This window comes from Tauraco erythrolophus, chromosome 22 (assembly GCF_009769465.1).
Source record: "Tauraco erythrolophus isolate bTauEry1 chromosome 22, bTauEry1.pri, whole genome shotgun sequence".
In the NCBI taxonomy this organism is placed as follows: Eukaryota; Metazoa; Chordata; class Aves; order Musophagiformes; family Musophagidae; genus Tauraco; species Tauraco erythrolophus.
The window spans coordinates 951,105-979,012 of record NC_141486.1 but is presented as its reverse complement, the minus strand read 5'-3'; the positions used below and the strand labels follow the sequence as shown (position 1 = coordinate 979,012).

General features: G+C 59.3%; 3 protein-coding genes across 10 annotated transcripts in view; 1 reads left to right on the top strand and 2 right to left on the bottom strand.

Moving 5' to 3' along the window:
* Positions 1 to 14,389, top strand: part of GRIN1 (glutamate ionotropic receptor NMDA type subunit 1) — a 38,737-nt gene extending 24,348 nt beyond the window's left edge. For 2 of the 8 annotated variants that reach the window (XM_086625386.1, XM_086625385.1), the window contains 8 exons: positions 81 to 193; positions 701 to 849; positions 1,653 to 1,810; positions 2,296 to 2,457; positions 4,136 to 4,245; positions 5,385 to 5,530; positions 8,196 to 8,306; positions 14,321 to 14,389. In XM_086625386.1, coding sequence (XP_086481512.1) covers positions 81 to 193; positions 701 to 849; positions 1,653 to 1,810; positions 2,296 to 2,457; positions 4,136 to 4,245; positions 5,385 to 5,530; positions 8,196 to 8,306; positions 14,321 to 14,389 — 1,018 coding nt within the window. Of the gene's footprint in view, positions 1 to 80; positions 194 to 700; positions 850 to 1,652; positions 1,811 to 2,295; positions 2,458 to 4,135; positions 4,246 to 5,384; positions 5,531 to 6,970; positions 6,992 to 7,173; positions 7,426 to 8,195; positions 8,307 to 11,159; positions 11,364 to 14,320 lie in introns of those variants that run through there. The other 6 variants (XM_086625384.1, XM_086625383.1, XM_086625389.1 and 3 more) reach the window with 4 other exon arrangements.
* A 4,512-nt stretch (positions 14,390 to 18,901) lies between these two features.
* Positions 18,902 to 20,714, bottom strand: LRRC26 (leucine rich repeat containing 26). Its single transcript, XM_086625441.1, has 2 exons — positions 20,171 to 20,714; positions 18,902 to 19,182 (listed from the first exon to the last, which is right to left on the bottom strand). Exons 1-2 carry the CDS (start codon positions 20,712 to 20,714, stop codon positions 18,902 to 18,904), a joined length of 825 nt encoding a protein of 274 aa, XP_086481567.1.
* Positions 20,715 to 25,331: 4,617 nt separating this feature from the next.
* RNF224 (ring finger protein 224) lies at positions 25,332 to 25,856 on the bottom strand. Its single transcript, XM_086625325.1, has one exon. It carries the CDS (start codon positions 25,854 to 25,856, stop codon positions 25,332 to 25,334), a length of 525 nt encoding a protein of 174 aa, XP_086481451.1.
* Between the last annotated feature and the right edge of the window lie 2,052 nt (positions 25,857 to 27,908).

The window sequence follows — 27,908 nt, the reverse complement described above, 5'->3', positions numbered from 1 at the left end:
TAGGGCTGCATCAGGACACTTGGGGCACAGCGGGAACCAGGATAAGGGATATCAGAAGAGCTCTCTGTCTTGTTTTCCAGCCCATTTGGCCGGTTCAAAGTGAACAGCGAGGAGGAGGAGGAAGATGCCCTGACCCTCTCCTCAGCCATGTGGTTCTCCTGGGGAGTCCTGCTGAACTCCGGCATCGGAGAAGGTGCGTTGCAGCACACGGCAGGACCACTTTGCCCTGCGGTCCTGGCCCTGAGCCGGTGGCACACCGGGCTGGAAGAGAAGCCCATGCCCTCTTCCACTGCCTCATTTCTATGGCAGGGCTGATGCCCTTGGGTGACTGTTCAGTGAGTGGGTACAGCCACGTTCCCTGAGCCTTCCCGGGAGTGGGCTGGTGATGCTGGGGGTGTGGGACTCCCCGTGCAGACCATCCTGCTGCCTCTCACCATCCATGATGGGAAACGGGTACTTCTCGGGCTGCTTCCCCTGCCCAGGGTTACCCACCTGCTCAGGGTGGGACACATCACGGACTGGAAGGAGGCATGTGTTTTTCTTGGTGTGGGCAATGCAGGAGCTCCTTGCACAGCTGTTGGTGGAGCAGATAGATGAGGCACATCTGCAGCTGCCATCGGTCTCGCGTGGGATGGAGGTGGCTTTGGCCGCTAAATCAAGAGCTTGTCGTGCCAGTCTGATCTCGCCTCTTTCCCTCCAGGTGCTCCCCGGAGTTTCTCTGCCCGCATTCTTGGCATGGTGTGGGCTGGCTTCGCTATGATCATTGTGGCTTCATACACTGCCAACCTGGCAGCCTTCCTGGTGTTGGACCGGCCTGAGGAGAGAATTACGGGCATCAACGACCCCCGGGTAATGACCTCTCGCTTGCTTTCTCCTTATCTGTCCACCTCCGGGAAGATGCAGGAGATGCCTCCAGTGGGTATCTCCTGGCTCATATGATACGGCTCATAGCACCTGGAGCCCGGCTTTAACACAGCTGTGGGTCTGTGCCAGGGGGTCGAGCCCTGGGTAGCTCTACCTGAGGCTGTCTCTGGTGGGTCTGAGCCACTGTTCTGGGTGGGAACAGAGAGCGACCAGGAGGGATCAGCAGGAAAAACCTTGTCCAGAAATAGAACATACCCAGCCAAATTGCCTGCCAGTTCCTGGAGAGCCTGCACTAACCAACGAGGAAACGATTCATTATGGATGAGTTATAACTAATGAAATTGTCCCTGCGGTGCAGTCAATACTCTCAGCAGATACCAGCATGCCTCAAACCCATTTCCTGCTCTAGCAAGGACACAGCCACAGCTTATCAGCTCAGACGTGCAGGAATGTACCCCACAGCAGCACCGACCCACAACATCCCACGCCCTACTGCATCCTCTTTCCTCGACACTGCAGGCTCCATGGCATCCACAGGCCTCCTGCATCCTCAGTGCCACGGTGTCCCTGTCCTATAGCATCCCCTGCCCCACCACCGTGGTCCCAGAGCATCCACTGTCCCATGCATCCACTACCCCACGGCATCTTCATCTCTGCTGAGGAGATCAAAGTCTTCTCTGGGAAACAGGTCCCTGAAGGGGATGGGAAATTAGGGAACACAGCTTTGGGCTGAACCAGTTTGGCTGATGAAGGACAGAAGAAACAGGAGCCCTGCCCTTGCCTTTCAGCTGCGCAACCCCTCGGATAAGTTCATCTACGCCACGGTGAAGCAGAGCTCCGTGGACATCTACTTCCGACGGCAGGTGGAGCTGAGCACCATGTACCGGCACATGGAGAAGCACAACTACGAGAGCGCTGCCGAAGCCATCCAGGCAGTGAGGGACAAGTGAGTGGGGCCAGCGCCCTGCCTGGCCGTCCTGGGAAGACGTTTTTTTTAGGGGGGGGCGGGCTGCGGTTTGGTGGAGCAAGCAGGGCTGACGCAAACCTGGAGGGAGATGCAGACAAAGCATGGCTTGACGCGACCTGCCTGGTCCTAGGGAATGCCAGGGCTCTGGATGGAGAGCACAAGGTCTGCGTGGGGAAAGGCACAGCCGGAGCCCTGGCCCTAGCCCTGGCCATGGCCTCCCTTTCTGGGCTCTGTGCTTGCTTCTGGGCAAGGCTGGGTGGCTTCGAATCCCACGTAAACCCCTCACAGTCCTCCTCCAAAATTTCGCCAAGCCTATTGCCCCCTGGTAGCACAGACCCTGCTGGGAGGAGGGTGATGCTAATAAGGGCTTAAATTAGGGCGGGGAGCACCCTCGCTGCTCCCATGGTGGCTGCAGACAAGCTGGGCTGCCCAACCTCACCTTTCTGTCCTCTCCCGGTGCCCAGCAAGCTCCATGCCTTCATCTGGGACTCGGCGGTGCTGGAGTTCGAGGCCTCGCAGAAGTGTGACCTGGTGACGACGGGGGAGCTTTTCTTCCGCTCCGGCTTCGGGATCGGGATGCGCAAGGACAGCCCCTGGAAGCAGAACGTCTCCCTGGCCATCCTCAAGTCCGTACACGGCTCTCGGCGTGGGGCTTGCCCCGGGTGCTGCATGTGTTAGCGTGCAAGTGGCCCCGTGCCAGGCACTGTCATGCCACCCCCCAAACCCTCTGCAGGGACAGGGGCTCTGGGCACTGCCGCGTCAGTCCTGACGAAGGGGATGTGCCTGAGTGACCAGTGACTCTGGGTCACAGGGCTGGGGGAGCAGCACAGAGCGGGTGGGAGGGCAGAGCGGAGCAGAGCGGAGCAGGGCAGGGAGCTGGAGCTGTCACCAGGTCACTGTGAGCAAGGCATGGGCTGCAGCCTGGCCAACAGCATTGCACTGCCCTGGCTTGAACTTTCAGGGGGTTTTCTTTCAACTCCAGCTCTTCCTGTTAGGCAGAGATATGCCAGGAGCCCTGCCGAGTCCAACTAAGGCATTAGCCTGCAGCGTGGGTTGCCACAAGTCAATCTGATGCTATGGGTAAAAAGGTATTTCCTTATGTTGGTTTGGAAATGCCACACTTGTTGCAGACAGAGAAATGTGGTGATGAAGCAACAGGCAGCTGGGAAGCAGCAAGCAGAGGGAGGGCGACATGGGAGATTAATTTTACAGAGGGATAGGGTCAGGAGCCACCAGGATCCTGCCCAAGATGCTGAGATGAAAGGGAGAGGATGGGCAGAATGTGAAAGACACAGGCAGGACCCAGGGTGACATAGTGAGCCATGGGACCCCTTCTGTGGGGTGGTCTTACCGTGGGGATGGGTGGCAGCAGGGACAGATGGGACTTGGGACAACAATGTGAGAAGCCTGGAGAGGCAGCAGGAGCCCTTGGTGTCCTCCTGGGAGAGGGTGGGGAAGCCCAGAGCTACAGGTGGCCCAGGAAGGCAGTGGGGATGTGCCAGGACCAAGAGGGAGGAAAGTGCAGGGGGACCCGTAGTGTGACATGTGCTTGGTGCCCACCTCCATGCCCACTGGCTGTTCAGGCAGAGACGGGCACTGCAGGGCACATGGTTTGTTTCATCCCAAGCTGTGACACCAGGTTGCTGGGGAGTCGCAGCCCTCGCCGTGCACAGCACGGAGCTGCCAGGCAGCGTTTTTGTCCCTGCTCTGGTCTAGAGGGTGCTGGTGGTCACCAGACAGGACCAGGGTGTGGCATTGCCTGAGCTCCCGAGCGGCCGAGGCAGGTGGGGGATTGCACAGAAGGGCACCGGGCATGTGGTCCATGTCAGCTCCCGCAGCCTCCCTCCGAGCCCTCTCCGAGCCCTGCCTGCACCCGTCAGCTCCGTCCCTCCCCTCGGGACCCGAGCTCACACACGGCTCTGTTGGGCAGCAGCCACCCGGCTCTCTGGCTCTCAGACCTGAGCCGGTGGCACCGGGCAGCCGTGGTCACCTCCTTGCACCCGCCGCGCCGTGCGCACGGCTCGTGGCAGCACCGGCTGCGCGCGGCGCCCCGTGCAAACGCGCGCAGCGCGGGCACCCGCTGCGGGCACTCTCGACGCAAAAGCTGCCCGAGTACACGCGTGTGCGTGCACACACAGTCAGCCCGGCGGGCGCACACACGCGCACCGTCGCTCCGTGTGTTCGTGGGCTGCAGGCAGGTGCAGAGCCCTGGCACGGAGGGCGTGATGGCACAAAAAGTTTGTGCCCCAGCTGCCTGCGGCCGGGCCCCGGTGACTGCTCCGTCCTGTCTCCTTGTGCTTTCAGGTCCCACGAGAACGGCTTCATGGAGGATTTGGACAAGACTTGGGTGAGGTATCAGGAGTGTGATTCCCGTAGCAATGCCCCAGCAACACTCACCTTTGAAAATATGGCAGGTTTGTTCTGCAAACCTCTTTCTTCCTCTTCGCTGGGTAGCCTGCTTTCGCTCAAGACATTCTCCTCTCCGGGGCTCTCCTCTCGGGCCAAAGCTCTGCTTCTTCTGGGTTTGTGCTTTCCCAGCGCTGGGAGGCTGCTGTGTTGGGCTCCGATCCCACCTTGTCCGAAACAGCTCCGCGAAGCTTCCCCCACCCTCCCTGGGGCAGCTTTCCCATGGATGTGCCTGCCCTGCTTTGAACATTGCTCCCCTCCCTCTGCTCTGGCCAAACTGCGGCTGTCACGGTGCAATCAGAGCTGTCGCCAAGGCAGAGAGAGGGGAGCAGCACCTCGGGGGAGGCGAGAGCAGCCACGGAGGCGAGCGAGGACCCCGCTGCAGGAGGGCACTGGTGGTGAGGGGCAGCCCCCAGCCCCGCGGAGAGTGTCCCGGCCAGCCCTGGGCAGCGGGCAGGGGCAGGAGGAGGAGAACTGACACAGTGGGGGGTTCTTGGTCCCTCTTTGCGAAAACCACGAGTTCCCCCAGGGGTTCTCTCCCTTTGCAGCGATTCAGTGCTGCAGGTCCTTCACACGGCCGGCGTGGTGAGGTGGGATGAGGGGTGTCCCGTGGGACCCCGTCCTCGCTGGCACCACGGGCCAGGGCAGAGGCACGGAGAGAAGGGGCACTTTGCTCCATCTCCTCAAGACGCCAATCCCAAACTGTCACTCGTGTGTGTTGCAGCCGGCCGAGGGCAGCACAGAGAGCTCTGTGCATGATGTCCTTCCCCATCGGCCAAACAGCAGCACCAGAGTTGGATTTCTGGTGCAAACGACCCTACAGCCCCAGGGGACGGGTCTGCCCCGGTGCTCGGTGCAGCACCCAGCGTGCCATACCTGCCCCCACCTTGCCGCAGCACAGCCAGTGCCCTGCGCCCGACCCACAGCAGCTCGCACCCACATCCAGCACCCCGTCACCTTTTTGTCCATCACCACGGATGCCCAACCTGCTCCGCTGGGTTCCCCTCCCCGGCCCCTCCAGGACTGCGGGGGGATGGCGGGGGGACCCTGGGTTGGCGGATGCTCCTGTCGCTGAGTGTGATACAGAGGAAATGAAGTGTCGTGGTGCGATTTCCATTGCCCCCTGTAACTTTCCTGCTTATTTCAGGTGTGTTTATGCTGGTGGCTGGAGGTATTGTTGCCGGGATATTTTTAATATTCATAGAAATAGCTTACAAAAGGCATAAGGACGCGCGGAGGAAGCAGATGCAGCTGGCGTTTGCGGCCGTTAATGTGTGGAGGAAAAACCTGCAGGTAGGACAAACCGTTTTTAGAGCAAATCTCCAACAGGTGCGTTTTCCATTCCTTCACCAAAATCAAGCTGTGGATTAGCATGGGGCCCTCTGTCCCGCACCCCAGTAACTCCAGCCAGGTGTTACTGGGCAGCTGGCGAGCCGTAGGGTCCCTGCCTTGGCCACGGGAGCTGCCCTTGGCCAACGCCGTCTCTCCCCGGAGGTGTCGTGCACAGCTCCAACCGGGACAGAGGCTGAGCCCAAATGCCCCCGGCAGTGCCTGGGACGGGGACTTTGCTCTGCTGGGGACCACGTGCCAGAGCCGCATCTTGCCCTGGCTGAGCAAGCAGTGCCAGCATGGCTCCGTCCGGCGGCGCTCTGCCCTGCCGCCCAGCTCCGGCCGCGTTCCCCAGCAGATGGGAGGGTTAATCCACCACCACTGAGCGTCTCTGCCTGGTGCTCAGGTGGAGGGATGCTCCAGGGATGGTTTCCATCGCCTCTCCCTCCCTGCCCACTTCCCAGGGGTGCAGCAGCCTTTCTTGCACCCGGGACTGACTCCAAAAAGAGGTGGTGCGTGCTCTTGTCCTTTGGAGACAAGGACATCTCCCCATGCGGGAGCCAGCAATGCCGGTGCCTGTCAGCTCCCCCAAGCCCCTTTCTCGGGGCCGTTGCTCCCCCCGGCTTCTCCCATCCCTGAAACCCCCCCGTGCCGCTCAGGCAGGGGAGCCCGGGAGGGTCCCTGGCGGTGACATAGCCGTGGGCACATCCGTGGGCCACCAGCCTCACGCTTCCCTTACCCCCTCGCTTTTGGGGCTGAGCCCCACGGTGCCCCCAGGCCCCAGTTTAGGGCAGCTGGAGGCTCTCTCTGAATCGCCCGGGGCCGCTTTTCTTCCTCGGGGAAGCAAACCGGCGTTCCAAGAGCAAGAGATCCTTTAGGCGACTAAAGGAGCCTGCTGTTGGCAGCAGGGCCAGGGGACGGAAGAGAGAGAACGAGGCTCCGGGACCCCCAAAACGAGCCCAGAGCGGCAGCCCCAGGGGATGGGGCTGGCTGGGGCGTGCGGGTGGGCTGCCCGGGTGCAGGCGACCTGCCCGAGAGCAGCGAGGGGAAGGACGAGGCCGGGCTGCTGTGTCCTGAGAGCTCGCTGGGTTCAGTTCACCGAGAAGAGTCTCGGAAAAGCCATTTCTCGATTCTTTTTTTCTTTTTTTCCTCCTTTTTTTTCCTTTTTTTTTTTCTTTCGCTTCCAAAAAAAAAAAAAAAAAAAAGCAGCAGCACCGAGGGGGTTCAGGCTGCTGGGACAGAGCACACTAGTCGCACTGCCATTTTTCACTTGCCAACCTTCTAGAAAATACTGCACTGGGTCCTTGGGCAGAGTCTGTGGGACTGTGAGCAAAGCATGCTGCCCCGCGGGGGTAAACAGCCTCGTGGTAAAGAGCCGTTTGACATTGTGAGACTTTTCCACAGGAGGAAACGTCAGAGCACTAGTATCTGGTACATTGCTAGAAGGTAGGCAAGTGGAAAGATTTATTTGTTAAAACAAACAAACAAAAATAATGGTTTTTGGGGTCACAGTTTTGCCATGGCTATTTCCTGAGATGCCATGGAAGAAAAAGACATTTCATTCCATTCATCTTGCTTTCCTTTCCGTTTGTGCATGTCCGCAAAAGAGAGAACTGAGAAGGAGGAGCAAATGTATCCCCGAGCATGCTCTACGCACCAGCGGGATACATTTTGGTTACCCCCGTGCGGTAGCAGAGCCAGACCTGGTCACTCCGTCCCCCGTCGGAAAGGTCACACTCATTGGCACCAAAGCAATTGGGGAGGAATCGTTGTCAGCGCCCGCCGCAGAGCGCGGCCGGTCCCCTCGGCTCGCTGCCCCCGCGCCATGGCGGCTGGTGCTCCCAGCCTGCGCCAACCAGGTCCGACTCGCTAACACCAATGCCTACATTTTTCAGTTCTGTTTCTCTTTGAGTTCATCCTGACCCCGATGACATCATAGCGCTAATGCTTTGCCTCCTCCCTTTCTTTTCCTTTTTATTTTTGGTTTTTTTTTTTTTCCTTTTTCTTTTTCTTCCAGTTTCTTTTTTTTTTTTTTTTTTTAACCTGTTTTACTTTGGGAAAAAAAAAAAAAAAAACAACCACCACCAACAACCACGTTCGGCTTTGCACAACCGCGTCATTTAAATTTTTTGAATACATTTTTTTACAGAATATTCATACAATGACTTCTCTTTCGATGCAGTCCTCTCTCTCTCTTGTGGCACTAGGATTCAGCCTCAGAAAAGGCCCTGAGCAATTTGATTTATTTTTTTTTCCTAGCGGTAGGCGCAGCATCTCCCCTCTCGGTCTAGCCAGGCTGGCAGTGGAGGCGAGGGGCAGGGCGCCAGGCAGAGCATCCCCAGGAAGCGAGGTCAGCCGTGCCGGCCTGGACGCAGACACCCAGGAGAGCAGGGCTACTTCCCGCAGGGTTTTCCAGCGCTCCGGACACGAGGCCGGCCCCGTAGCTGTAGCAGTGTGGCAGCTGCGCTGGAGCTGTGGGTCACGGAGGCCGTTGGAGGACTGGGAGTGACAGGACACCTCCAGTAGCTTCTCGCCCATATGAAGGCCATGACACGGGGCAGTATTCAAATAGGTTTAGCGTTTCCAACAACACACTAGAGATCTAATCGCTTATACATATTCATTTTAGGATAGAAAAAGTGGTAGAGCAGAACCTGACCCTAAAAAGAAAGCCACTTTTAGGTCCATCACCTCCACCCTGGCCTCCAGCTTCAAGAGACGTAGGTCCTCCAAGGATACGGTAAGAGGAAGAAGAACAATTCTGCCCTCTCTCTTTCTCTCTCTTTCTCTCTTCTGCCATCCCATCGACTGCCACACGCCCATCCCGAAGCTGCCAGTGTACATGCATAGCTCATGTTCGTCACCAGTGAGTCAGTGAGTCAGTGAGTCAGTCATCCCGTGTACGGAGAGGCTGCGGGGTCCTGGAGGGCAGGCAGGAGGTGGCCTGGAGTCCTGTGATGAGTCGGGAGATGCAACCGAGTTTTTGTTTTATATTTTTTTTTTGTTTTCTTTTTGCCTGGATGATTTCTGATGTTCCTCTCTGTGCTTCGCTCACCTTACCGGTGCTGACCTCTTGAAACCGATGACATGTTTTTGGTTTCGTTTTCGGTTCTGTTTTGTTTTGTTTTGTTTTTTCTTCTGTTCCTGAGTGTTCCTGTACCTGTTTGTCATTGTATGCCTAAAAACAATCACCCCAATTTAATTTGGGCACCGTGTCACCTCACCGAGCGCCATGCGTGTCACATTCTCTACATGTGATTTTTGTTTGTGACGATTAGCATTCGGGACGTGGTCCTGGGCACAGGAGTGACAGCTGTCTCTGGTTATCGTCAGCAGTAACGCAGCTCTAGAAAAGAGAGGCGAAGGCTTGAAAGAGGAGGTTGCTAAAGACCCAACCTTGGTTCAAACTTGTGCTTTCCACCTCGGAGTAAAACTGCTCTCACGTAACCAGAGAACGTTTCCAAATTGCTGCCTCTAAAGCCAGCTGTTTCCAAATGTGCAAACGTGTCTGCTCGTGCTGGAGCTTCAGACACTCCGCAGTGTCAGGTCGGGCTGTTGGTCTGTCGGACTGAGCCGGTGTCCCTCTGCATGTCGCCGTCTGTTGTATGACACTCTGCACTGTGGCTACTCTGTTGTCTCGTGCGGCAGCGGCCGCTGCGTTTTGCTGCCCGACCTCCCGGCGCGACGGGCTTTGCCGAAATCTCCTCCCCGGGGTGACCGGTGGGTTTCTGCCCAGGGTGGCTCAGAGCAGGCTCCCCGCCAGGCTGCCCAGGGCACGGAGGGGACGGGGGGGGCTGCGGCAGTGCGGGGAGATGCGGCCCCCCGTGCCGGGGTGGCCGGTCCCCAGCTGCGGGCTCGGGGCGCCTCGGGGAGCAGCGCGCGGTATCGCAGGGGGTCTCGGGGCCACGGCTCTGCGTGCGAAACGGAGGTGGCTGCCTTTGACACCAGTGCAGGCTCCGTGCCGAGAAGCTCCTGGAGCACCCGTGGGACACAGCCCCTGGGACAGCTGAGCCCTCGGCCGGGCTCGGCTGCCACCAGCTCACACAAAGCTTTCCTCCTGCTGTCACCTCGGAGCCTGGCAGGCACAGGGGGGGACCCATGCTCTCCCCACTCAGCCCCCATACCCAATAGGGAATTCGGGCATCCCTGTCGTCTCCCGTGTGCCCCCATGCTCCCTGGCTGGCGCATTGTCCTGGTGACGGCCTCATGTCTTGGGTCCCCCCTTCCCACCGCCGCATCCTCTGAGCAGCTCTGCAGGAAGGTTGCAGGTTGGGTCTTGGTGGCCTGAGCCCCGACCAGGGGAGAGGAGACAGAGATGGGGTGGGTGGTGCAGCGGGGAGGTGGGAAGAGCAAGGAGGAGGAGAGACAGATGGGATACACAGGAAAAAAGGGCGAAAAAATTGCAGAAAGAGCTGGCAAGGGCGACCTCAGCGTGTCTTGAATAGACACCGTGTTTCGTTGTGTTTGAATGCTCCGTGGTTAGGAAACCGAGGGGCCCTGTCCATGGAGAGCAGGAGCATCACAGTGAAGTGGGCACCTGGGAGGACCCGTGCCCATGGTGAGCACAGGAGATGGGGAGAACTCAAGAACAACAGGGCAGCTGGCACATGGCGCCCCTGGTACCTTCCTCCCACATCTGCTCCCACCACCTCCCAGGGAGCATCCTGGACCTGATCCCGCTCCATGGTGCGGCATCCGCCCTACCCCACGCCACTCCACAGTGCTCTCTGCCCCAGGGTAGGAGCACCCCGATGCCCTGAGCTGACCAAGTCCAGGGGCCACCTGCACCAGAGATCCTGTGGGCAAGCGATGGAGCTGGGTTCTTCCCTTCCCTCGCCTGGTGGGAACCAGGACAGCGCGGGTCCCCCCGTGCTTTGAGTCCCAGCCACACTCTTCTTGGCACGTTGGTCCCGGGCAAGTCACAGAGGAAGATGGCCCCACGCATCCCAGAGGATGGCCCCTGCTTTGGGGCCGGCTATGGGCAACGATGGCCCAGAGCCTGTCACAGTCTTCTGCCTGCCACGGGGTGACGTGGCCGGGGCTCCAGGACACATTCCTCAGGGAATCAGGCTAGTTGGGTCAAGAACAGGCTAGTGAGGCCAACGTGTGAGCCAACGGTGCCGAGACGGAGGCTATGGCGGGAGCCCACAGCGGAGCGAGCTTAGTGGTGATGTCGGGCAGACCCGCCGGCTGCTCCGCGGGGTGAGCCGCCCGCGGGAAGGTGCTGCCAGCAGCTCGTGTCGCAGCCTGCCCTTCGGCGCCCTCCGCTTCCACGCAGCAGCCCTGGCTCCGAGACCCAAATGCCCTCCTGCTGTGGAAGGCCCCACGAGTACGTAGCATGCTGGGACACGTTGCCTGGGGTCCTTGTAAAGACGAGAAAGCAGCGAGGCGCCCCGTGGCGTGGTGCTCGGCGGAGCCGCGGGCCCACGCCAGGTCTCAGGCGGGCAAGGCGCGAGAGCCCATGGGGCTGGCAGGCCAGGCTGACCCCAGCCCCATGGGCTCTCCTGGCTAGCGAGCGAAGGACGCAAACCTGGCGGCCTTGCTTCTTTCCTTTCCGTTGTCGGGAGTTTTAAAAATGGATTCTGCTCTGCAGCCCTGCAGAATGGTCCCTCAGGAGTGCCAGAGAGACAGGCTGGCACCATGGAGCCAAGACAGCCCTGGGAAGCTACCACCCCACTCTGAACGTCCTAGCGCCCACCACCACCCGAGCTGCACAGCCTCTCCGCGGCACATCATCCCCACCGCCCCAGGAGGAGATGCATGTGTTCCCCATAGGCAGCTCCTGCAACTCGAATAGCGCTCGCGGAGCTGACGTACTGCCATCCATCGCAGCCACCCACGCTACTGCAACCCCACAGACGCCATGTGAGACGCATAAACCACACAGACACCTTCCGAGCCGGCACATTCCGTACAGACACGTAACGAGGTGCACAGGTCCCTTAGCCCCCCCGCCGCAGCCGTCATCAGCCCCCGCAGAGTCACGCTGCCAGCCCGTGGCCTTCCCCCACCCCAGACACAGCATGACACACGTCCCGCGTCACCGCCCGGCGCTGCGCGGCGACGCTCGCCCTGCGCCCGTGGGGATGGTGCCAGAGCTGGTCGAGAACCGAGGGGGTGCACGGGAAAGGTCACCTTTTCAGCGAAGGATCAGCCCTCCCAAAGCCAAACGCTTCTTGGCTGAGAAAGAGCCTAGTTTTTGGCCCAAAAGAACCAACAGTAGGTCAAAGACAACTGATTTTATTTTTTTTTGTTGTTAAAAAGGAAGGAAAGTTGACGTTTTCTACAGCAAGATCGCATTTAGCTGGAATCCTGATTTTTTAATTGAAAAAAAAAAAAAAAATCCAAACCCCAAAATTCTTCCAGAAAATCTTCCACCAGCCAGGGACTACCATGTGAGCCCAGATTAGGTTGAAGTCATTTTTAAAGACATATTAAGTTCTTGTCTATATTTTCTTCCTGGTTGTCATTTAAAGTTTTTGGTGCCTTCACTTCACTTCCATACCTTAACATGTTTGAGTCTCTTCTACGGTTAATATTGATTAATTTCTTGGCTTTATAATGTTTGGTTTGGGGATTATTGCACCATCCCTGTAACATAATTTACCCTAAATTCCTGATATGTGCTTCTAACATTAGTTCTACTTTAACATAGTTTTGATATGACCGTTTTCTTGCTTTTTTTTCTTTTCCTTTTTCTTTTTTTTTTTAATTTTTATTATTAAAAATTGCATGCATGAACTCTACACAAAAAAAAAAAAAAAGTAAATGAGAATGTTACCCTGTGATAACTCTGTGATTGGAGGAGATATGCTTTCAAATCAAAAGCCATGCTCTTGTATTTTAATTTTTCTGGCCATATTCCCCACTTCCACTTGCTTATTTTAGCATTTCCCACCCCCGGAGCTGTGCAGAGAGGCCAGAACGCCCCAGCCTGCCCTGCTAGACCTCCAGCTTTCCACCGCAGCAGCCACACGTCCACGTGCACCGAGGCACACGCACACGCACACGCCGCTTTTTCCTCCCCGCTTGCGTCAGGCAGGATATTGAACAAAGGACCTTTCTTCTGCCCATTCCTTTTTGTATCTCAAGTTCCTCCTTCTTCTCCACCAGTGAGTCACCCGGCCTCTCCCCTTTCCCTGGTCGCCTCTGCTCCCCGCAGGAATCCAGCCCCGTCCCGTCAGCCTGCGCCTCCTGGCCGTTTTGCTATGAAAAGGAAAAATTGCATTTAGCCAGAATTCTAACTTTTTGCAAGGTGGGGGGCGGCTGCACCCGTTTTTGGGAGAGGGGCATTTTTTTGGCAAACTAAGGAATAGCCACAAAAAGCTCCCCCCGGGGCAGCAGAGCGACTTCGGAATGGCCCCGGCCGTGCTCCGCGCAAACCGGCGGTGGCCGCGGTGTTGCCGCTTGGCAAAGCAGGATTTCTCAGAGGCTCCGTTTTAATAGTAGCCAGTCCCAGAAATGATTGAGTGACCCCGTGAGATGCTCCCTGGGTGTCAGCACGGCCTTGGCACGTATGCTGGAGAGCCGGGAGCGCACCGGCTCCTGCCCCAGCCCCAGTGGCTCCCCACCCGTGAGTCCTGGTGAAGCCCAAGGCTGGGCAGAGCAGGGCAGCCCCGAGGACCCCATGCAAGGCTGGGGGGGACCCCAGACCCCGCCGCAGCAGGAGGCAGGGCGCAGGGCCACGCAGGGTAGCCACAGTGCCAGAGCCACCAGCAGCACCGCGGGGGCCACGGTTGCCACTGATCAACGCTGGATGGGTAAAATCCCGTCACCGAGGAGCCCCCCCAGCAGAACGGCAGCCCCCCTGGGCAGCATGGGGCAAGAGCTGGGCAAACGTCACCGGAGAGGGTCCGCACTGCAGCACACGAGACCCCCCAGGACCCTGTCCCGATTCAGGTCCCCAGACAGCAGCGTGAGATGCCCTGTGCCACCCGCTCTCCATGGGGCTGGACAGGGCTTCCAGGTCAGGGTTTGGAGGTAGGAGAGTGGAGCCGGGAGAGGAAGGGAGCGTGGAAGGAGGAAGGCAGAACATAACTGCCCAGTTGTAAATCCCTGCCTGGGGAGGAAGGACTTTTTTTTTTCTTGCCCGTTGAAGGGTATTTCTGCTCTCCTCGTTCGCTTGCTGGTGGGACTGTGGCTGGGGAGGTTTCTCCCTGGGACCATTTGCCAAGCCCCCCCCATCCGCAAGGAGCGCAGAAGCCCAAATCCAGGCCACGTCTCCGGCACAGGCTGTATTTTCACACTAGCGATTGACGCTACGGTTTGCCCCAGCCCCCCACACTGCACACCCCCTCACCCGCATGGAAGGCCAGCCAAAGCAGGGTCGTTCCAGCAAGGAGGCGAAACGCCCTGGCCTCAAAGCACAGCTTGATCCGGCACCAGAGAGATGCCAAAACCCAGCCAAGACCCTCCAAACACAGGTTCAGCCGTGGGCTGGGCTGGTGAGTCACAGGCTTTGTCTTGTAGCTCTCCCAGCGCAGAGAGGAGCTGGCTCAGCCCGTGCCGCGGCCGCCGCGCTCCGGGGCCTCCTCCCTGCCTGGCTGTAGGGTGCTTGGAGAGTGTCCGCCACGACCTCTGCACAAGCTTGGATTGCATTGGGAAGGGGACCTCAGCCAGCAGCGGGTTTTCCGCCGTTGCGTCAGCCCCCGAGAGATATCCCGTAGGGACACATGGGGTGCGAGTAGAGGCGGGGGCGAGTGCCAGGACTGCCTAACGCTTCTCTCTCCTTGTCTGTCTATTTGTGTGTTGCAGCAATATCATCCCACCGACATCACCGGCCAGCTCAACCTCTCCGACCCCTCTGTCAGCACTGTGGTGTGACCTTCTCCCCGAGGGCCATCAGTCCTTGCCCGGCACAGCCAGCACTGCCTTTCAAGGGACACTGATGGGTTCTTCTGGGTGAGACGGGAGGAAAGCATCCTTCACCCATACACAGTGACTTCATTGTATATCTCCCTCCCTTCCCAGGCCTGCTGCCGTGCTCATGCCCCAGAGCGCACAGCAGAACCAGGACACGGTTCGGACTTCACTGTACAGAGATAATTGCTTCCAACCAGTGCTGTCGATAATCAGTGTTGCCACTGACTGGCTGCGTGCAAGGGGAAAGGACTTCGAAAGGCACGTGGTGCCTGCTCTCCTATGGTAGCAGGGAAGAGCTGGTGCCAGACTACAAACTCGTGCTTCACTTTGCAGGCTTTGGGCTTCCCAGCACACGTACGGCCCCTCAGAGCTGTGTTCCACGGTTCCCACCACCCCGGAGGGCTGTACGATGTGCTCGTGGTCCTGAGCGCCTGGAGCAGCCGGAGCGGTTCGGCAGGTCGGGCACGTGTTCCTGCTGTGCCAAGTGCCCCCGGCTCTGCGGCCGGGGCTGGAAGATGTGTGCTCTGCTCCTCACTGGAGCAGGACTGAGGCTCTGATCTGGCTTCGATCTGTGGTCTGTTTGCAGCAGGAGTGCTCCCAGCCCTGCAGCCCATGTTCCTGTGGTGGTACTCTGGAGTTCCCAACATGCTGTCAGACAAGATCCTGGCTCCCCATTTCTCCTGCACAGAAGACATCCCACGGCCAGCATGTAGCTCTCGCACCGTGGCTCTCCTGGCCAGAAACATCTCCACTGGGAATTGTTCTGGATGGCTGCACCACCCTTTAGCCAAGCTCCTCACTGCCTCAGCACCAGCACTGCAAGGAGAGCCGCTGCTGCCGGCCGTGGCTCGCTGTGTGCTGCGGTGTCTGCAGCGGCCACCCCACCTGCCCTCAGTGTCCGGGCACCACAGCAGGCACAGCTCCCCTGCCACGCTCACCAGAAGCTCCCGCAGCACCACCAAAGCCCCAGCTCACGTGGCTGCAGCTACCCGCACCCAGAGACATGGCAAACCGGATCCCGGCTCAAGAGAAGGGAACCAAACAATCCTGGCTGACACCGTTCCTCCCCACACCATCCTCCCCTCAAGCATACGTGCCCACGTGCCAGCATCCCTGAGCATCCTCCTCACGGGCACCGTGAGAGGGTGTGGAGATACCAGTGCCAGGGAAGTGTCTGACACCGGCCAGGCTGGTGATGAGCAGCCGCAGCACGCGCACGGGCAACATCACATCCCGCCTCCTCCAAAGGTGGAAAACCCACCTGCAAGGTGGTACCAAGTCCCAGTGGCACGAACTGCCTCCTCCTCACCCCAGCTGAGCAGGTGAGGCTTCCCCCTGAGGCTGGCAGCCTCCACGGGCAGGATTTTCAGACGGCAGCTGAGGTCTGTGAGCATCATCCCACTGTACTGCAGTGGCTCCATCAAGTTCATCTCACTCCAGCTGAGAAATTGGACCCATTCTACTTTCTACGTCAATGTAACATTAATACCAAGTTTTTGCAAGAGCTCAGTAAAGTCTAGACTGGATCATGCAGTGGTTTATTCCAGTGCTGTGTCTCTCTTTCCATCTCTGCCTTCTGGCGAAGCTGGCGGGGAGCCCTGTGCTGAATCAGAGCCTCGCCCAGCGCTGCCACGGGGTTTGCCAGCTGAAAGAGGTGGAGGGACGGGGAGGGATGGAGAAGCCATCAGGGAGAAAGGCCAGGAGCTGCAGGGAAAACCGGGAGGCAAGGGACATCACCATTCTGGGACATGCCAGACTGATGGACAGCCAGGAGAGCCAGTGTAGGGGGATGGATCTGGCAGCAGGGGGTCCGGGACAGTCTGAAACTGTCCCAATGCCAGCACCGTGCCAGCTGGCTCTCACCCACCTCCATACGGGGGAAAATGGTCCCTGCCACTGCTGTGCCCTCCAGCTCCTGGGGCCGGGTATGGCACTGCCAGTGGGACCAGCCCTTGGGAACAAAGAACCGACTGCAGGGATGAAGGCAGCTGGGGAAGTCCCTGCACATCAGCCCATCCACAGGGAGATGCCCTGAGGGATTTGCAAAACGCAGCTCCCCTGGGCTAGATCGAAGCAGCATCACTCATTCACAGCATGTTCCTCACGTGCTGAGATCACCAGCCCAACCTCCGTGGGGGTCTCAGCCTCAGCATGATCAGGGAGGAGGAGCGGGGCTCGGGTGCCTGCGCAGGATTACAAGAGAGGTCCTTGCTCCAAATGTGAAGCATGGGGCTTCTCGGGAAGAACTAAGTGCTGCCACTAGAGAAGGTCTGGGAGAGCTGGGATTGTTCCTGGGAAAGGCACTGTGCAAGGCGCTGATCCTGGCAGAGGTCCTGCTGCCATGCAGGGCTGGCAGTGCTCGAGTTGCTGCTGCAGCCCTTGCACCCCTCGCAGGGGACAGGCACTGCAGGAAGAGCCGGGTGGGAATTGTGCAGCATGGCAGCACCCAGGGTTGGTTTCTCTCTTGAAAATAAAAGTGAGAGCGAGCTGTAGCTGAGGTGACATTTGGTTTATTCTCTTCATGATTTATTTCACCCTTGCCAAGAGCTTGCCAAAGGATGCATCGACCCCCACCGCATCCTGGACTTGTCCAGCACTCTTGCATGGGCAAGAGATTGAGTGAACAAGGCTGATGGCCACGGTCATCTCGTGGCTCTTACCACCTTGCAATGGGTCAGAACTTGTGCCAGACAGGGCTGTTGCTCCAACTGGAGAGGATCTTCCATCACCACAGCTTGTGCTTTCCTCTGGAGCACAGCTCCAGCTGCTTCCATGCCGTCTCCCTGTAGGATCACTGACGGTTTCCATGCGAAGTGAGGGAGAAGTGTTTCTGGAGGGAAGAGCAGGAAGCAGCAGCATGGGGGGACGCAGGGGCAGCCCCAGGCCCTTTCTGTGGGTGATGGGAGGTGAGGCAGAAGCCTCTGGGCTGGAAACCCACATGGGCTTTTTTGCCCCCACTCCCATCACTGAGCTGACCCTAGACCTTGGCCTTGGATGAGATTTTAGCCCTGGGGAAAAGCTGAGCAGCCTCACCCACCCTTTGGCAGCCCCTTTGCCAAACCACATCAGTGGAAGGAGGAGGCTTTGTCTCTTTCCAAACTTCACCCTAAACCTCAGCCTCTCCCTGGATCTTGGCTGTTGGCTGAGCTTTCTCAGCATCAGCAGCCCTGTCTCAAGGAAAAAAAAAAACAAAAACCTATCAAAAGCAACATTTTGCAACCTGCCCTGTCCTTGGGCAGCACACAGAGGGGTCTGGGGCTTTCTGAAAGTCCTGTGGAGGCTCTGGAGTGCCCCAAAAGCACCCAGAGATCTTCAGGGGGATGTTGGTTGACTACTGGCTTGATATGAGCCAGCAGTGTGCCCAGGTGGCCAAGAAGGCCAATGGGATACTGGCGTGTATCAAGAACAGTGTGACCAGCAGGAGCAGGGAAGTGATCCTGCCCCTGTACTCGGCACTGGTGAGGCTGCACCTGGAATATTGTGCCCAGTTTTGGGCCCCTCGCTTTAAGAGAGATATTGAGCTCCTGGAGCGAGTCCAGAGAAGGGCGACTAAACTGGTCAAGGGGCTGGAAAATAAAACTTATGGGGAGCGGCTGAGGGAGTTGGGGCTGTTTAGCCTGGAGAAGAGGAGGCTGAGGGGAGACCTGATTACAGCCTATAAATACTTGAGAAGGGATGGTGGGGAGGTGGGAGAAGGGCTCTTTACATTAGTGATGGGTGATAGGACAAGAGGAAATGGGTATAAGCTTAGTCAGGGGAGGTTCAGGTTGGATGTTAGGAAGTATTTCTTCTCTGAAAGGGTTGTCAGCCACTGGAATAGGCTGCCCAGGGAGGTGGTTGAGTCCCCATCCCTGGATGTGTTTAAGAACAGGGTGGATGATCTACTTAGGGATATGGTTTAATGGGGATTAGGGACGGTTGGACTCGATGATCTCTAAGGTCTTTTCCAACCTAGAAATCTATGAAATCTATGAAAAGGCACATGGAGAGCTCTGGGGCACATCAAAAGGCAAGCCAATGCCCGTCAGGACACAGAAAGCCAAACGGATGGCATTTGGATGCAGGAAAAGCCAAGTCCAGGGGTCTTGATGGCACGGAAAGGCACGCTGAGGCTGCTGGGTCACTGAACGGCAGATGGGGAGTGCTCGGGGCACCAAAAGGCCCGAGGAGGGCTCTGGGGCAAGCTGAAAGGCACGCAGAGGCTCCTAGACTGCACCGAAAGGCAAATGGAGGCTCCTGGGGTGCACTGGAAGGCACCCAGAGGAATATGGTGTGTCCTGAGACGCACGCAGGGGCTCCCAGGATGTGCCAAAAGGCACACGGGGGCATACGGCCCATCCTCGAGGCATACTGGGGGGAGGAAGAAAAGCGATTTCCAGGAACAGAGGATCCTCTGACTGGTCCACAGGGAAACGTTTGCAACAGCAGGGTGGAGTCAGCTGGAGAAGGGCATGGACCACAGCCTGCCCAGGGCTAAAACCTGGTTGCCCTGCCACAGTGGCTCTTGCAATTGCAGGATCTACTCCAGAATTGGGGTTCCCTGTGCCGGTTGTGGTAAATCACTGTGATGGAGCCCATGAAGGTGCAGAAGAAGATGCTGGCTATGAAGGAGAATGGTCCCATGATCAACAAGGTGATGTAGTTCTGGACAGACAGTGAGATCTCCTGGCATTGCTTGAAGGACTCATTCCCAAAGGCCATGATTGGATACTCATTCAGCTGCTCTGGGACTTTGCAGAGGAGCAAACTCTTGTCTGGAAGAGAAAAACAGTGCTGATGGGCACACTGGGCAGCTGGGACAAGACAGACATCAAGGACAGAGGGTATGACAGGCCTGTAGGGGACAGAGGGGACCAGGGCAGGAGGGCAGGGGCCCAGTTGGCCAAGATCGCCCAGAGCAGAGTACAAAGAAGGGGAGCAGTGAGGGTTCAGGGCTCATCTACGTGCTGCGCCCTGGGGAGTGGGCTGGGGAGGTGGGCAGAGTGCTGGAGGGGGCACTGGAAAACAGATTTGGGGCAGGATAGGATGGGGCAGGATGGTGGATGGGGCAGGATGGTAGATGGGGCAGGCAAGGTGGTGGGCTTTGTTCCCAGGGGACAGATGTGGGGAGCAGTGAGCAGCCAGCCTGGAGATGCCACAGAAGGTCCCAGCCAGCACAAGCGACAGGCACACATCAAAGCAAGCAGGAGTGGGTGGCAGTGGAGGGAGAGACATCACTGGCAGAGCTGTATCTCACTGAGCTTCATGGAGGAGGAAATGCAGGATCAGCCCCGCATTCACAAAGGCGTTGGGGAAGGGGCTGAAGGCATCGGGTCTTGGCTGGGTCAGCAGTGGTGCCCACCTTGACACACAGGCTCATTTGCCCCCTCAGGTGCCCATCACCTGGCACGCCTTGCCCTCACTGTCACAGAACTTGTGCTGCTGCTGGGGACAGCGCTGGGTGCCACTGTCCAGCCCTCCTCGCCAGGCAATCCCTGCTGGTGACCAAGGACCGAGGGTGGGCACCAGGGACCACACCCAGGGATGCATCCTCCCAAGCAGACACAGGAGCTGCTGTAGCCTGAGGATGGGTCCTGTGGAACCTTGCCATACCCCCATGGGCACCTTGCCATACCCCCACGGGCACCGACCACCACGTCCAGCTAGGAGCCAGGGTGCTGGGTCCCACCTCAGACCCCATGGGTTGACCAGCCAGCACAGAGCAAGTGGGGGGCTTGGGAACATGGTCCTCCGGGCACTCACCTTGCACTTTTTCCCTGTTGTGGCTGAGCCAGCTCCAGAGGGGCAGGATGCCGCAGCTGCACACCCAGGGGTTGTCCTGCAGGAGCAGAGCTCCGAGCTGGGGCAGGGCACTGAGCACCCCGGGCTCCAGTGCCCCCAGCCTGTTGCTGCCCAGGTTGAGCGTGGTCAGGTTGGTGAGGGGCAGGAAGGTTTCGGGGGTCAGCGCCGTTAGGTAGTTGTTGCTGAGGTCCAGCTCTTGCAGATCCCCCAGCCCCAGCAGCGCCTGGCCGTGGATCAGCCCCAGGCAGTTGTGGGGCAGGCTGAGCAGCAGCAGCCCTGGCAGGGGAGGGAAGGAGAGTGGCCCCAGCACCGTGATGAAGTTGTAGCCGAGCCACAGGGTGCTGGTGTTGGAGGACAGGTTCTGCGGCACCTCGCGGAGGGCATTGTCGCGGCAGTCCACCTCCGCTGAGGAGCAGCGGCAGGCGGCTGGGCAAGCTGGCGAGGGCAGCGGGCACAGGAGAAGCAGGTAGGCCAGTACGATGCTGGGACCCTTCCAGCAGCCCATGGCTGCCCATCAAGGTGGCGAGGGCTCCTTGAGCTCCAGCGCAAGGATTCCCCCACGGGCAGGATCCCTAATGCCCGTCACCTTGCCTGGCCACTCACCCCTGCCTGGCACCCTTGGGTGAGCCCGGTGGTGCCAAGCGGAGGTGCCAGGCAGTGCCCAGCTGCAAGGGGAGCAGATGGATGTGCTCGACTCCCTGCAGCCGCATGCATTCCCCTGCTCTCCGCTCGCTGCCACCCTCCGTCTGCCAAGCCAGTGCGGGCTTCGCTCTCAGACCAAGTTTTCCTCGGGGTGGAGCTGCACTTTCTTCAGCAAATATTTTTGCAGTCATGCCTGCCCTGGCAAGGTGTGGAGCCGTGCCCTTGTCCCTCCCTCTGCCAGGCACTGCTCCAGCCAGGTAAGCAGCCAGTTCTGCATGGCCTGGGATTAACTGCTTGTGTGCACTGCGGGGTGGGGAGCTGCAAAAAGCTAAAACCAGACCCGTTCCTTGGCCTCCATCCTCCCCACGGGGCATCCCCCCTCGGTGTGCTGCCCCACCAGCCATGGATGGAGGGGTGTATGGACCCAGGACCCCCATGGCATCTTCCATGGGTGCGCTGCCCCACCAGCCATGGACAGGGGTTGTACAGACCCAGGACCTGCGTAGCTGGCTGGGGTAGGACAAAGCTTAGATCATATCATCAACAAGTCTAACTCCACCTTCCGTGCTGGCCCGCCATGCCCAGAGGTCCTCAGTGGAGAGTTCTGCTCAGAGCCACGGACTGCCCCAGCCCTCAGCCAAGCTCTGCTTGCCCCCGGCAGGAGATCACAAGCTGTGTCCAAATGAGGACGGTTGGGATGTGAGTCCTACAGGCCACTCTCCTGCTCCCCAGGAGGATCACACATCTGCATGCATGCAGGGGGACACCCAGGAGCCCCTATATGAGAAGAAATTCCGCCTGGAATTCCCACCTGGAATACTGTGTTCAGCTCTGGAGTCCCCAGTACAAGAAGGACATGGAGCTACTGGAGCGGGTCCAGAGGAGGCCACAACGATGATCCGAGGGCTGGAGCACCTCTGCTATGGAGACAAGCTGAGAGAGTTGGGGCTGTTCAGCCTGGAGAAGAGAAGGCTCCAGGGAGACCTTCCAGCACCTTCCAGTACTTAAAGGGGGACTACAGGAAAGCTGGAGAGGGACTTTTACAAGGGCGTGTAGTGAAAGGACAAGGGGCAATGGCTTTAAACTGAAAGAGGGCAGATTTCGATTAGATATAAGGAAGAAATTCTTCCCTCTGAGGGTGGTGAGGCACTGGAACAGGTTGCCCAGAGAAGCTGTGGCTGCCCCATCCCTGGAAGTGTTCGAGGCCAGGTTGGATGGGGCTTTGGGCAACCTGGTGTAGTGGAGGGTGTCCCTGTCCATAGCAGGGGGGTTGGAACTAGATGATCTTTGAGGTGCCTTCCAACCCAAACCATTCTGTGATTCTATGATTCTAAGGTGTGGGAAAGGTGGGTGCACTGGGCTGCAGCCACCTGAAACTTGTTTACCCTCACCCCAGCGTGGCCGCACCGGTTCGAGAGGGCTCAAAGTCTGCCTCCACCCTGTTTACACCTGCTCTGGTTTCAAAGCTGCCTTGAAGGCTGGAGAGATGTCACCTCCTGGCACCCACTGTCCCTGGCAGCACTCAGTGCACACTGGAGGACCAGGGGACATGGCCAGCAGCACCTCACCCCCGCACAGCCCAGAGCGGGCACCCGGAGCAGAGCCGCCGTCCCCCCACTTGTGCCCTCGCGGCTCCTGTCTCGTTTGGCACCACGGCCGTCCCGGTCACGGAGGAACCCCTGGCATCTCTGCCCCACGGCCAAAGGGCTGGAAGGGCAGCGAGGCAGCGCGTGCCCATGCCCCGGGCCAGGACCGGGATGTTCCCAAACGCGGGGCGGAAGCAGCGAGCGGGCGGTTTATTAATAACATCCTGAGGAGCTTTGCTTTGTTTATCTATCCTGCAGCAAACTCGTTTTGCTGCATTAATCCCCATCTGGAAATAATTCAGAGGAATCCTCCAGCCCAGCCCAGCCCCGAGGCAGGACACAACCCCACAGCCCTGTGCAGCTGCAGCACCAGCTCCGCAGCTCTATGGAGACCCGGATTTTTAGGAAGCCCTGGCCCAAAACGCTCTTCCTCCCCAGGGGCTGCATTGCCCAACGCCTGTGGCCATGTGGGATCGGGTGAGAAGTGCAAAATTCATGAGGGGAAATAAAGAAAAGTAAAAATAAAAATAAAAATAAAAATAAAAATAAAAATAAAAATAAAAATAAAAATAAAAATAAAAATAAAAAATAAAAATAAAAATAAAAATAAAAATAAAAATAAAAATAAAAATAAAAATAAAAATAAAAATAAAAATAAAAATAAAAAATAAAAATAAAAATAAAAATAAAAATAAATTTAAAAGTAAAAATAAAAATAAAAATAAAAATAAATGTAAAAGTAAAAAAAATAAATAAAAGCCATTTTCAGTTTTTGTGCTCAGAGAGCCAGGGAGGCTGTGAGCCCATCTGAGCTGCCCTGCCAGCCGCATGCTGCCAGCCTGCTGGCACGTACCAAGAGAGATGTCCCCAGTGTCCCACCTGCCTGGGACAGCGGCCAAGGGCAGAGCTGGCACTGGGTGTGCCCGGCCCCGCTCCTGTTTCGCAGACGTTGGCTGCACCCACTGCAATCGCAGCCTGGTGACCTTTTGGGGTCCTGAACCCCAGCAGAGCGTGCGCCCCCGTCCCCGTCCCCTTCTCCGGAGTGGGGGATCCAGCACCCTGCAAGGAGAGCACAGATCCCTGTCTCCAGCCAGGGCAGCACCCACCAGTGCCCGCTCCCCTGCTGCGATGCCACCTCCTGCAGTTTTGGGCTCCCCACGGAGCTTCGGGGGGTCTGTGCTGACCGACGGACAAGTACCCCCAGGCACGGGGCTCAACGCCAGCCCCGCACTGGCCGAGGGGTGTAAATCAGGGTGCCCAGCAACACGCCAAGACTGTTCCCAAAAGGAAATGCCGGGAGGGCAGATGAACCGGCCGCTGCCCGGGAGCAGCGGAAGCACGAGCAGAGGCACGGAGCAAGGGCCAAGCTGCACATTTCAGCTTCCCTGAAGGCTCCAGTTTCTTGCACGTCTCCACGTTGAGATCCGAGGCAGATGCCCACCCCGGGGTGACCCTGAACCGCACCAGCTTCTGCCGTACCCCTCCGGGCACCTCTGCCCTGGGGCGGCCCTGCTGCCACGGCTGGAGCTGCCCGGGCCGAGGTGTGCTGGGCACCTCTCAGCTCTCGCTGCTTCTTGCCAGGTGACACCACGCGGCAGAATTGGGAATGGGCGCTGTGCAAGGCGTGGGTGCTGTGCACGGATGGGTGCTGTGCACGGGTGGGTGCTGTGCATGGGCGGGTGCCGTGCAAGGCATGGGTGCCATGCACGGGTGGGTGCTGTGCACAGGTGGGTGCTGTGCATGGTGGGTGCTGTGCACAGGTGGGTGCTGTGCAAGACATGGGTGCTTTGCATGGGGTGGGTGCTGTGCATGGCAGGGATGCTGAAATCTGGCTGCAGCCCTGGCACCTGGTGCAGGGGACAGCTAAGCCCATGGGGGCATGGAATCCCTGCTGCCCCAGGGATGCCTGTGGAAAACAGATGCAGAAAATGGGCTCTGAGGAAGGATGGCAAGAGCTGCCTGGGCACTGCCAAGCCCTGCCCAAGGACTGTATTAATATCACCCTGGTGCATCCATAGCCCCCTCATTTGGCCTCTGTTGGACGCCCACCTGGCTGTTTGGGCTCTCATCCTTGTATCCCGTTTGGAGCCAGGCAGGGAAAGCCACACAGACACAAGCTCGAAAAATGTCCGAGGGGCTTCTGCAGGGGCCACGTGGGGGTGTGCAGGTGGGAGGTGGGAGAGGGTGAGGCAGGAGAACCAAACCTGGGCCAAGCAGGAGCTCCATGGGCTCCATCACCCTCCAGTTCAGCTCTCCAGCTACCCCAACACCCACATTTCGCACACAACACAGAGAGGCCAACAGAGCAAACACTCACAGGCCAGAAATCCAGCAGGGCAGGGGACATCTCCCTGGCACACCCTGGCACAGGCAGGGCTGGCCCCGAACGAGCCCGAGGCTTATGGACAAACACAGCCCAGACGGGTAGCCCAGCAGGGCTGACAGCTGTTTAATAGGCACAGAGCTTTTGGGGTGCTGGGCACGCTCCCTGGAGCATCGCTGTGTAGGTGAGCTGTGCCAGGTTCCTGTGTCCCCTCTCTGGGAGATGCCCGGCGGATGCGTCCCATGTCTGATGTCCCTGCTGCAAAGCCATGTGCACGGAGAAGCTGGGCATAAGCAAGCCCTGGGCTGGGGACCAGGTGACAGCAGTGATGGCTGGACCAGGTTTCTGAGTTGTCAGAGGGGCACGTAGGCAGGATGGAGGGGAGGGGGCATTCTCATCCCTCATGTCGCCTCCCAGATCGTGGCAGGATGGACAGCAAGCCCTGAGCAAGCTGCACCGCCACTGTCCATACGTGGGTCTGGCGCATGGCATGGGGGTCCCCAAAAATGGTCCCAGGCAGCACCCCAGGAGCTCAGCCACCCGTGCACCGCCGGCAGCCCCCTCCTCCTGCTCAGCTCTCGAAGGCTGCTGTCACCCCACAGCACAGGCATGGCTGGCAGCAGCCACGGCAGGGGAACGGTGCCGGGGGCACCGCATCTTGGCACGGCACCACATCTTGGCACAGCCCCGCCGGCTGCTGGGTGACCGCCTTCTCTTTGCACCAGCCCTTGGCGGCCGAGTCGGGCTGGGACCCATCGGCCACCCGGGGATGCTCCTTGTCAGCCTTGACGGCGAGGAAGGTGGCCAAGTCGAGGTCGAGCATGGCGACGCCACCGCGCGGCGTGGGCGTGTTTTGGCGGCACTGCGGGCAGGGGATCCAGCGCTGCTCGTTGGCGATGGCGTCGAGGCGTTTCAGGCAGGCTTGGCAGAAGGTATGGCCGCAGTAGAGCCGGCGTGGCAGCCGGCTGCGCAGGTCGTAGGAGGAGTAGCAGATGATGCATTCGACCCGCTGGCTGCCCTGGCTCGGGGTGCGTGACTGCGCCCCGACACGTGGCCCTGCCGCCTCTGCCCGGGGGCTGCCGCTGGCCTGGGACATGCTGGGGAGCAGAGGAGGAGAGGAGCCGTCAGACCCCCGGCCGGGGCGTGGGTTGCCACCTCTGAGTGCATCTGATGTGTGGGAGATACGGGGACCAGCCCCACGTGGTGGGTTCCCAGGGGCGTCAGGCTCCCTGCCCAACATCCCTGCCTGCTGCCCGCCCGCCCCGTGGGCAGCCCTGCCTGGAAAAGCAGGACCTCGCCACTACGGACGGCTCTGCCTGCATCCACGGGGGATGCGTTTTCCCTGGTGCCACCCCTGCACCTTTGCTTGGAGCTCTGCCAAACATCCCTGGTGTCTCGGGAGAGTTCGGGGCTGGCTGGACCTCTGCATCCTGCCCGGGTCCTGGGCTGGTGGGGAATATGGGGTGGGTAGGAATGTGGCAGCTGGGTGTGCAGGGGGGCAGCATCCAGAGGACCAGGCAGTGCCAGAGCTCTGCTTCTCACCAGCCCCAGGCTGTGCCAGGCTGCCGTGACACAGCTGTCAGCGGCATGCAGGCTGGCAGGAAGGACTTGGGAAGCCTGATCTTAAGGGGGGTCTGGTACCCACCAGCAAATTTGCAAACCTCTCCTGGAGGCCACCAAGACCCCACTACCTCCCTGTGGGTGCCCTCAAGCATTTGGATACTCACGGGCATCCCTCTCCCCGTCCCCCGTCCCTACCTGTTCTGAGATGCTCCCCCAGAGCCTCAGGAGTGGTGGCAGAAGGGCTGCGCTGTCCCAGGGGGCTGCGGCAATCCCGTGGGGAGCATTGGGGGTCCCAGCTGCCAGCGGCTCCCCAGCCAGGTCCCAGTGGCCGCTGGTGGCTGTGGCAGCGGGAAGGGGCTCACCTTTCAGGGACAGGCGCTATCGGATCTGCTGCCGGGAAGCCAAGCCTGGGAGATTGGGTTGCAAGCACTCGGATAACAAAGACCTCCGAAATCTAAGCCCCGGGAGCAGACATTGACCACGCAGCTCTGCTGCGCCAGCAGAAGAAACCGTCCCAGTGAGGTCGAGGAGCTCGGGGCTTCACTGTGGGTGGAGAGGGCTTGGACATCTGCCGTACCTGGGTGGCAGCGGCGGAGTCCTCCACGTCCTCGGCCACCTCCTGCGGTCCGGCACGCCGAGGCACATGATGGAGACACCCCGTCGCGCTCCAGCCAAGGTGGTTGGGGCTGCGGGGACGGCTGTGGCCGGAGTGGGAGGGCAGAGGGAGGCTCCGGGCTCGCAGGGGTGGAGGGGCTGGGGGGCTCCAGCGTGGTCTGAGCTGGCAGTGCCCACGCGTGGGGTGATGGTCCTCGTCTGGTGCCAGGACGCGATCGCTGCCACGGCCACAGCTGTGACCTGCCCCTACTCTTCCAGTCGGGGCTGCAGACTCCAGCCTTGGGGGCTGAGTCCCCCTTGGCACTGCCACGGCCGATGCTTGTCAGCAGCCTCGGGGCAGCCTGGCACCTCTCAGTGACACCCGCAAGGTTCAGGACAGTGAACCCCAGGAGGTGACAGCACCACAGTGGCCACCAGCCCCCAGCACAGCCCTCGCTCCAGTGGCCTCTGCCCGAGGGGTGCTCCAGGTGGAGGGAGAATTAAACCGGGGAGCGTGGCAGGGGGACAGATCCTGAATCCAGCCAGGATCCTGGAGGAGAAAAAGCACATCCTGGAGGCAGGGCAGGAGTGCCAGGACACCCAGCAGCATTTCTGCGTGGGAGCAGGAGAGGGCAGCAGCTCCTGCTCTCCTGCTTCAGGCAGGAGCAAGCAGCAATGCGGGCAGGGGCAGGCAGCCATGCGGGCAGGAGCGGGCAGGAGCAGGCAGGGCTCCCCTGGGCTGCCCGCTCCCCAGACAGCTCAGCCGCCCTCGGGCCACGTTTCCAGCCCTCCTCGGCAGCAAGATTTGGGGGGTTCGGAGACCGAGAGCCTCACGGGGTGTCCGGGCTCTGCAGAAAAACTCGGCCCCTCGAGGCGGGTGCTCGGGATCAAGGCAGCAGAGCCACCAGCGGGGGTGCGGGGGCCGTATCCTGACCCAGGGTCCTGGTACAGCCTCTGCAACAGCTTTCCCCATGAGGTGTGCGTGCCCATG

Bases quoted from the DNA above. Each gene is read 5' to 3' on its own strand.
- RNF224 (XM_086625325.1), bottom strand. From the start codon at position 25,856: ATGTCCCAGGCCAGCGGCAGCCCCCGGGCAGAGGCGGCAGGGCCACGT.
- LRRC26 (XM_086625441.1), bottom strand. From the start codon at position 20,714: ATGGGCTGCTGGAAGGGTCCCAGCATCGTACTGGCCTACCTGCTTCTC. The intron at 19,183-20,170 runs GTGAGTGCCCGG...TTTCTCTTCCAG, and splicing joins CAACAGGGAAAAAGTGCAAG to ACAAGAGTTTGCTCCTCTGC.